General features: G+C 38.8%; 1 protein-coding gene across 12 annotated transcripts in view; it reads left to right on the forward strand.

Annotated features, from left to right (window-relative positions):
• The window catches only part of FOXP1 (forkhead box P1), a 601,823-nt gene that overhangs the window by 543,086 nt on the left and 48,737 nt on the right, over positions 1-10,000 (forward strand). For all 12 annotated transcript variants that reach the window (XM_019651316.1, XM_019651317.1, XM_019651323.1 and 9 more), the window contains one exon: positions 1,976-2,080. In XM_019651316.1, the coding sequence (XP_019506861.1) occupies positions 1,976-2,080 (105 nt within the window). The remainder of the gene's footprint in view (positions 1-1,975; positions 2,081-10,000) is intronic.

Consider the following 10,000-nt stretch of genomic DNA (forward strand, 5'->3'; position numbering starts at 1 on the left):
AAAAAAAAAAAAAAAAAAGAATGATATAAATCTTTATGTGTTAATTTGCCAAAAATGTGTGTGTGTGTGTGTGTGTGTGTGTGTGTGAGTGTGTGAGTGTGTTAGGATAATTTTCATTTTCAACATTTTCCAAGTTTTCTATAACAAATATATATAAACTTTTAACATTGTGAAAATACGTTAATCTTAATAAAATTGGTAAAGAAAATTATAATGGTTAGGTTTTATTTTTTTAAGCTATTGGTAATAATATTTTTCTTTTTAAATGATTTCCTTCTGTCAGACTATCTGAGAATTCTAGTATTTAAAAGGATTCTTTAATTTCAAATATTGTCAGTAATTTTTTAAAAATTCTATTTCACATATCTAATTTTTTGAGTTTTATTGCGATATAATTGATATACAGCATTGTATAAGTTGTATAGCATAATGATTTGACTTTCATATATCAGAAAATACCATAATAAGTTTAATTAACATCCCTCATTTTATATGCTCATGTCTATTTTATTCATTTAAAAAAAAATCTGAAGATGAACATGGATAGGTAGTAATTCTTTCCTATGGTCCAATGGAATTTGACCCTCTTAACTGCTAACAGAATATCCTTTTATCATTGGGCTTTATAAATCTTACTATAGCTACTTTAGTTCACTTGTGTTCTTTTCTCTCTTGAGAGGTACCTCTCAGTGCTTTCATAAGTTAATTTTGAGCAATTTGAGGGGTTCCCAGTTTTATTTTCTACTTAAAGGCAAAATAGCTTGTCATTATTTTCAAATTATATTAGATTTCCAGCAAAATCATTCAAAAGTCATAGGGAGATCTATTGATCTTTGATAATTTGTAGTTCTGTGTATGTGTGTGTTTACTGTTAATGTTCAGTGTGGATTAATTAATTGTAAGTTAGGGACAAGTGGCATTTGTGTATGTCTGCTCTGCTCTGTGAATCAATAAGATATATGAATACACACCCTGGTGGTAATATAAAATACAAGAGGGGTGTGTGTGTGTGTGTTTTCATAATTCACTGTCCTTAAACTTCAAAGTCAGGAAGAGGCTGTAGAATAGCCGTTTGCAAAATAGCCCTTTCCTCGAAGAGAACATGCTTGTGTACAAAACAGAACTTTCAAAGTTAGTTTTATATTTGTGTTTGATGGAATCTAAGGTTGTGGAAACGGACTGTAAAAATAATTTGTCTGAAAGAAGTCTGGATGCAGAAATCTCATAGAGGAAACGTTTGAGAATATGGTTCAGCAGCGAGTGCGGCAGGTACACTCTCACAGCACCACGGGGCTTGGATCAAAGCACCCCTGACATGGATCCCTGGCCCAATCACCATGTATTGATTGGAACCCCATGAGGATTAACCCCTTGAAGTTCTTGCCAAGTTAGTTCTCACGCTTGGTGTCAGTAATGGTAGGCATATAATCATCTTGCCACTATTAGCTTTTTTTTTTTAATCTGATATGTTTGTCTTTCTAAATTTTATTCTAAATTATTTGATTGCACTGTTCTTTGCTTGATAAAATTAACTTGTGAAAAGAGCATACGAATTATGCAAAAGTAGCTTATGGTGGAAGGAAGAGAAAAATGTGTAGTATTCTGGGTGGAAAACAGTAAGAAAATCTAAAAATCAAGTACAGATTTTATAATTTTCATTACAGAGGTTAAAAGATAAGTTCTAGCTTCTTCAAGGGTCCTTCAGAGTCTGAGTAGAGAGCTTTGCCTCTAACAGAACCCTTCAAACGCTTTTCATATGTGGTGCTACGTTTCTAACACTGGGCTGTCCACATTTGGGGATTTAATTCTTGCTTTGAAATAACAATGCAGAATTAATTAGTAAAATCCATGGAAAACGGAAACCCCAGATTCATTCATGCCCGCTGTTGGCCGCGTGGGTTCCTCTGGCCTTTTCTGTCTGGTGGGATGGTTCTTGACCACAGATTCATTTTCTGACCCTCTGTGTTTCTTTCAGTTTGTCCCATGAGGAGCACTCCCACAGCCACCCCCTCTATGGACATGGAGTGTGCAAGTGGCCAGGCTGTGAAGCAGTGTGTGAAGATTTCCAGTCGTTTCTGAAGTAAGCAGGATTTTACGTTGCTTCCTTCTCTTACATAGCCATCACCCCTCACTGTCATGCTTTTCCTCATAAAATGCCTCTTTGATGGAGGGTTTCACACTGCCTCTTTGAGAGTGGACTTTAGATCACAAGGTCATAGGAGTAGTTCCAAAATCTATTGAGGCTTGCATTGTCAAGGCGAAAAGATACACACCTAAGGGCAGTTTTGCTACTCTTACGAAGAGCCTGTGTTTACCCATTTTTGTGAGGGTTCTTTTTTTCTTTTTTTCCAGAATGACAGTGATTAAATAAAAATTATCCCAATATTAAACTTGCCATAATTAGTTTTCACTTTTATTCATGTCCCTACATACCAAATCAATGACATACTAACTCTAATTTTATAAAATTGGTGCCACTTACTGGCCAATTGCAGCTTCTTTGTTTTATACAAATGACTTTATAAACATAAGAAGTGGATGCTGTCAACTTGATTCTTACCTTTCTATTTTGGTGTTGACTTTTGTTCAGATTCTTGTCCTTATAGAGAGAATGGAGTAACCATATTCTCTACAATGAAAGTATGGCTAAAACTTGGGTTGTCCCATTTGAATCTGTAACACTGGTAAATATCTCTGAAGGTAAATGATGTGTTGGTCTTCTCATAGCTCAAGCAAAATGCTTCTTTACTGCCTCTTTATGTTACCTTACCTATATATAGTACCTTGTCCTTGAAAAAAAATTAGACTAAACTCCCTGCATTATTGACATCTCATAAATGCATTGATAGTAACATTGAATCATTGGCATGTAGATTGAATACACAAATACATTATATTTAATATATTTATGTAGCACACAACAAACATATGCACACACATAACTCCTGTATATCTAGGTGAGTGTCGGCAGGTCTTTCCCTCTGGCTTTTCTCTCTCATTCGAGCCCAGGCAATAGAGGCAGGTGATTTACGTGCAGGTGTCTGGTTTTGTGTGGTCTTTATTTTATTAGCACAATCTCTATATCTATCTTTATGGACCTGGATGCAAATATTATAATAAAGCCACTCTTAGAGATGTAGCTAGTGTCATCTGCAAGGGGTTTTGGTGAATAGCGTTTTTTGATTAATGAATGGAAATCTGTGAATACTTTATAGCTTCCCAGCTTTAATTTTTTACTTTAAGAGCATTATGTGGTCATTAAAAACTTATGTACTTTCAGTTTTTTTTAAATGATACCAAAAAGTATTTCTAAATATCAACAATCGAGAGCAGTGATACTTCCATTTTAAACTAAGCACTAGCCCTTCACAATTACTATGATTCAAGTCAGTGCTATTGGGCTTTGTTCTCTTATGAATCAATCAGTCATTATAGAATCTGTATTTTGTTATTTCCTGATCATTTGTGAATTTCTATTTAGGTATTGAGATTAAAAGATCCTGGCAGAAACCACTTTTAAATTCTGATTTCACATTCTGCACTAGTGTGAGTTTTGATAAATATATTGGTGCTAATTTCACTCACCTATAGAACATCTGTAAATGTGATTTATTTTTCTAAAGTCGTTAGAACTATAAGATTGCTGTCAACATTCTTGGTGACATGTATCAATTTTATATGTATGTATGGGAAAGGATACCTCCACAAGGAGACTGCACAGTTTGAAACACATGGAGTACTAAAGAAAAGAATCTAAAGATCACTAGAATTGATGCTTAGACTCGATTCCTATTTTTTTAAAAAGCCCTTTTCTAAGGATACTAGGAGTCTGGCTCTTGTATAGGAAACCACCTAGCAAATACTATGGTTTTATACATGACATGACGTTCTCGGTTCATGTTTGTTCAGCGGAATTTGGTATGCCCACTATAAACCTTAATTTTTTGCTTATTTCCTAGTGCTTATTTATTGAACACTTTTGTTTGCAAGCTATAGAATCCCAACTTAAATTGGTTCGGCGAAGCCAAAAAAGAAGTAGGGGTTGGTGAGGACAGGAGGATTCTGGGTGATTATTGGCTGCTGTAATTAGGAAGTCCAGTGGAATGGCTAACTTCAAGCATGGCTGAATCCAGAGGCTTAAACAAGGTTATTGGCATTTTGGTTCTTTGTCTATTAGCTCTGTTTTCTTTTGTGTTGCCTTCATTCTTGGGCTCTTTCCAAGACTAACAAAAAGACAGATTTACAGGTCACAAATTTATTGTGGCAGAGTGCATCCCTTTTCCAGAAAAAGGTCTGGGCAGACTGTAATTGGCCCAGATTGAGTCATGTGTTCTAGCTTTGAGCCAATCACAGTGATAGAGCCAGGCTTCCATCACATGCCCGCAGACAGAGATGTTCACCCCATATGGTGGTTCGGGATGGGAGAGAATAAAAAATGAGTCTTGTAAACCAGCAAAGGGGAAATAAATGCTGAATAAAAAACCCGCTAGAACTCAAAAGTTCTCTTGGTGCTCTCCTGACATACACACTGATGGCCGTACCTGACAAATTCAGAATTTTGGTTTTCTTCTACAGTATAATTTTAGCTTGTGGAAATTCAGAGTTGTCTTCAGGTTTCAGTATCTTGCCTGACGTAGGGGAAAATTAGTCTTCTGGCAGATCCTATCTCCGACATCTCCACACAATCCAAACAGGGTAAGCACATTGGCTGTAACTTTTCTTTCCGCTAAGCTGGACAGAGAGAGCTACCAAATTTCTTATGGTTCAAACACATACCACATGGCCTCTTTGAATGAAGTCATTGTGAAGTCATTGTTATTGGGAAGTGACATTTCAAGCATTTCTTCTCAAATTGCCAGATTCCTAAACTCTGAAAGCACCTCTTTCCTGGGCATATTCTTCACTTCCATTATCTCCCTCTCCTTATAGGTGTTTCCTTATGATTCAAGTAAATTGATACCATAGATGCTTGGATTCTCCAAGGTGCTCTTACTCAACGAAATGTAGCATGGCTCTGACCTTGATTTAGGCATCATTTCATAGGTTTTTTTTCACCTATTCTCTAATCCCATAGTTTTACACTCTCCTTGTAAGAGTTTATGATTAAGTAGCCCTGAACTAGCCACAGGCACAATTCCAAGTGCTTTACGTATGTAACTCATTTAATCCTCACAACCACCTTAGAGTGAAGTATTACTCTCAGTCTCAAGGTAAGGAAACTACGTCACAGAGAGGTTAAGCAATTTTCCAAAGGTCACGTAGCTAATAAGAAGTGGAGTCCAGATCGAGACCCAGGCCTCTGGTTTCTTGCATTCGCCCTCAACTGCTACACAATACCGCCTGGTAAGAAGCAGTGTGTTTCATTATCTCTGTGCTTTCTGTTAAGGCAGTAGATCTAGAGAAAGCTCTGAGGAAAGGCAGGTTGGGTAGCGAAGCCACTTACTCTGGTCATGCTCCTTGAGCTGGTTACATAACGTCACTGAGCCTTCGTATCACACATGTAATTTGCGATGGCAATAGTAGTAACCACCTCATAGGGTTGTTAGAATTCAAAGGTATGTTGTGTAAAGTGCCTAGCCCATACTTGGCACCCTTTAAAAACATTAGTACTTCTTACCTATGTAAGTATCTTTTTTTTTTTAAGATTTTTTATTGGGGAATTGGGGAAGGGGAACAGCGCTGGGGAATCGGGGGAAGGGGAACAGACAAGTTGCTGTTGGTTTGTTCTTCAGTCTAGTTGTGGAGGATGTTGCTTCGCTGGCCCAAGCTGGCACCATCATTGCGCTCTTCCTGGGCGAGGCAGATCAGTCGCAGGCCTCTGGACGGCCGCTCACGGCGGCTGCTGGCCGCTCACTCTGGCTGCTGGCTACACACGGTAACTTATGGCAGCCCACTGCAGCAGGGGACTGCAGCCTACGCCGTCACCAGCGACTCACGGCAGCTCAGCTCCAGGTCGAGCTGTTGTTCAGCATCTTAGCTGTAGAAGGCAGTGTCACTGGCCCTCATATGTGGGATCCGAACCGGGGCCCTCTGGCGTCCCAAGCCAGCTCTTAACCAACGCGCCACTCGGCCGGCCCTAAGTATCTTTTTAAAAGACGGATCATTTTAAATATCCAAACATTCCTGCCCTTGTACCTATGGAAGGTCTTGTGACTGTGGAAGGTCCTGATGTCTCCGAAGAGACTATTCTTTAATATAATCCTTTAACCATACATTTCTGGTCAAGTCCCACATGGTTGAATGTGGTTTTAGGGCAGGGGGTGGCAAGCTTTCTCTGTAAAGGACCAGACAGTGGCTGTTAGACACGACCACTCCCCTCTGCCTTTGCAGCACTGAAGCTCCCACAGGGCCACAGAGAAGGAGCAGGTGTGGCTGTGTCCCTGGCACCAGACTGCTGACCTCTGTCTGACCCAGGGCACAGTTTTGGGGTCATCACATTTTAGCTGAGAAGTCTTTTTGCAGTTCCTTGGGCATTGTTATCCCGTGTTATTTGAGTTTGAATTCCCAGAGCCCTTCAATTTATTCATATTTTGGGAAACCACCCATGCATGTGTTGCCCTGTTACTGCGCTCAGCAGCAGCAGTTTCTATACTTAATGGACTTGGGCTCTTCCACCCTGGTTTCTAGGGTTCAGGAGGAGAGGGGAAAGTGACTTCGCTTGGTAACTGTGTTTTCTGATCTTCCGTTGCTCAAGCTAGTACAAGGTCACTTTTAGAGAGGCCAGGCTCAGTTATTCAGGATATCCCATCTGACAATAAAATACCACTGTTAACAGGGTTTAAAGGAAGGGAGGGGGGCTCACTAGTCTAAAAATGAGGCATATTTTTCCCTCCTGAGAAAAAAATATCGTAACTGTTGGTAAATCAAAATGAGAGATTTCACACTTTTCTGTGATCATTCTGCAGTGTTTGTTCCCAAGGTGAGGTATACCACAGGGCCCTTAATTTTTGAGATAAATACTGTACAAATAACCATCCTGTTGTCTTTCCCTCACAGCCAACAGAGGGACGCCTTATCAAAATCAGACACCCAGTCGATTGGATGCATTTATTTCCCTGTTTTTTCTCAAAACAAGTTGCAGTTTTAGTGTTGATTTTTTAAGAATCTATCAACCATGTGACCGTGGAATTTGTTAGCGCTGACTGCATCCACAGGTGCTCCTGCTAACTGGCGAGGTCCTCCAGCCCTGCCCTGCTTGGAGGCCTCGGATAGAGAAAAACAGAAGCCAGCCCGTGCCCTGTGGACAGGTGACGCTCGGGCAGTCTCCTTTCTCTCCCACTTGAGTCAGGCTTTTTTCTTCCAGACCAGGTTGAACCCAGAATCTTTATAAGTAGAAACATGGATTTATAATTCTTCCCCTTTTCTTTTTAAAAGGGGAGTCATAATTCTTTGGCAAGGTGGGAAGTGGATCTGAAGGTTAAAATCATGACCACATTTTCCTGTTTCCAATGTAGAATGTAAAAATCAGACACAGAACCCATAGTTTCACAAATACCAGGTTCTCTTATGTGCTTGGCAAAGATACTTTTTCCCCTAGCTTTTTGTTTGTTTGTTTCCCCCCCCCATGGTCACTTGTGTAACATCTAATAAAAGTATAATTTGTATCCTTGCTTAGTATCCATTTGAAAAGAATGGGGGTGGGGGGCATCTCCATTTTGGGGTTATTTCTCCTGGAGAAAAGCACCAGGCAAAGCAAAACAGAAAGTCCTTTGCATATTAGTCAGTGTATATTATTTATTAAAGCCAAAATAAATTTTATATGTGCTTCAATAGAATACATGGAGAGAAATGTTGAAAGAAAATGCCCAAAGGTGAAACTCTGACCCTTTCACAAAGGTCGAGGGTTGTAGACAGCAGAGGACAGACATTTTGGTGGTAATTTGCTTTAAAAAATTTTTTTCTGTGAATTTTACTTTTCAAAACTGTGAAGAGTTTTATGTGAAAGAAACTACTAAGTGCTCTCGGTAATGTTTTCACAAGTGTTTTTATCATGGTAACATCTTGTTTACTTTAGTTCCCTGCCTAAAACTACTTGGAACATGTTAAGAAAACATTTCAAGAAAGCCTGGACAAAGAGGCTTTTGTTTAACAGCCACCGTGAGGCTGCAAGGATCACAAAGGTGTTAACTTTCAGCCCCTTAAGCACTTCCACATGAAATTCCAGCAACTATGTTTGTGGTTTTGGAAAAACAAAGTGTATGTTAAAGAAACCAGGTATATGCTAATACATGTCAGAGGAGGCCGGATATCATAAATTGTTTCAGCCCCATTCGTCGCTGTCAGTGTGCTCACCTGGACTTTCTGCAGTGAAATTAGCTCTAGTTAGTCCAGTAGACCTGAGCATGTGGACAGGGAACAGCCATCTAGAATGTGGGGGCCCTGCCAAGTGAAGTCCAGCCTCACAATTTATATCTGAAGAACCTGAGGATGAAATTTCTCCCCAGCACATCCCAGGTGACAATCTGAATATTACAGAAGGAGCTTAAGATTTTTTATGAATTTGACATCTCCACCTATGCATTTTTGAGTTGTTTTAGAAAAATAAAAATTGGGTGCTACAAAAAAAAAAAAAAAAAAGGTTTTTTTTTCCCCTTTAAAAAGTCCCTCCTTTCACCTTTCTGACATTGTTCAGGAGTTCAAGACCTTTCCAAGTACTCATAGAGGTCAGAGTGGCCTAAATCCCACAGTGCCCTCTAGTGATCTATAAAATATTAGATAGAAAAGTTTAGACAAGTTTGCCAAAGATAATAGGCCCAATGCCACCACTTTGCTCAAAAAGAAGCAAATAACATTTGAACGCGTTTTTTTCCCCCCAGCAAACAGATTTTAGTCAGAAATGCAAATGACATGCATTTTTTTTTTCTGGTAGGCTTTGAAAGCATCAGAAAAATTTTTGAATGTCTACTCATGCAGTTAATTCTCCATATAACTGCCTGTGTGCATGGGGCACGTTGTATCACTCTAGATACATTGTTGTACGTTCATATATTTTAAGAGCCATTAGGTAGCTTAGGTATTGCTTGTGATCATTTCCGGGGTGTAATTAGAAGGCATTACTTAAAAGACAGGAATCATCTTTGCTCCGTACTTTTATTGACACTGTCTACCATATTATGGCCATGTCTAAATGGTAAAATTTATTATTAGCAGTAGTGTCACAAAAGTCTGAGACAGCGATTTTCCTTTCAATAAAAGTAGTTAAAAACCTTTTAGAAAATCCATAATTTTGATTGCTGGTACTTCATAAATGTATAACTGGTACTTTTTAGCTGTCTCTTTAGGGAAAAATGAGTTTTATCACCTGCAGTACCTGGGTTAATGAAATTGTGTGTTGGAATTTAGCCAGGATGAAAGATGAGATCATTCCAAGACACTAATATTGGCAACAGGTCTCATAAAAAGCTCTGATTCTTGAGTGAAGTATCATTAGGGTTTTTTATTATTATTATTTTATTTAAATTGTGAGATTAAGTTAGTTGTCATTTTCAAAGTTTCTGTACTGGTGAGATTCTCATTTGGTATCACATTCAAAACCCAGTGACTTAAAAACCTGCGGGGAGCCAAGAGAAACAGAGAAATGTCCATCAGTGCCTAGTAGAAGAATTTCCTTGCTTCAGATTTCAACTCCAGTTCCTGTTCAGCCCTTTACAAATCACGACTCCCAGCTCAAATTTGAAATAATGCTGCCTTTTTCCCCGTGTTCCTCCTGTGTTTGATTGTTTGTGGATATTAGCTGTCCAGGAAATCCCATACTTACAGATATAAATCCAGAGTGATCTTGTTTTTCCGCAGCCAGCCCAGGATGTATTAGACAGTTATGATGATTTGTTAATTTTTGTGACCTGTATTTATTTTATGTGCGCTGTATACTGTAAGGGTGGACTCAGCTGTTGAAATAGTCTCGTGTCTCAGAAAGGAAGCACTCCTTTTTCTTTTCTGCTTTGGGTTTTCTTGCTTTATTTTTGGAAGTTTTTTTTTTTTAATCTCTTAATGTCTGTTC

The sequence above is a fragment of the Hipposideros armiger genome, unplaced genomic scaffold (genome assembly GCF_001890085.2).
Source record: "Hipposideros armiger isolate ML-2016 unplaced genomic scaffold, ASM189008v1 scaffold_158, whole genome shotgun sequence".
In the NCBI taxonomy this organism is placed as follows: domain Eukaryota; kingdom Metazoa; phylum Chordata; class Mammalia; order Chiroptera; family Hipposideridae; genus Hipposideros; species Hipposideros armiger.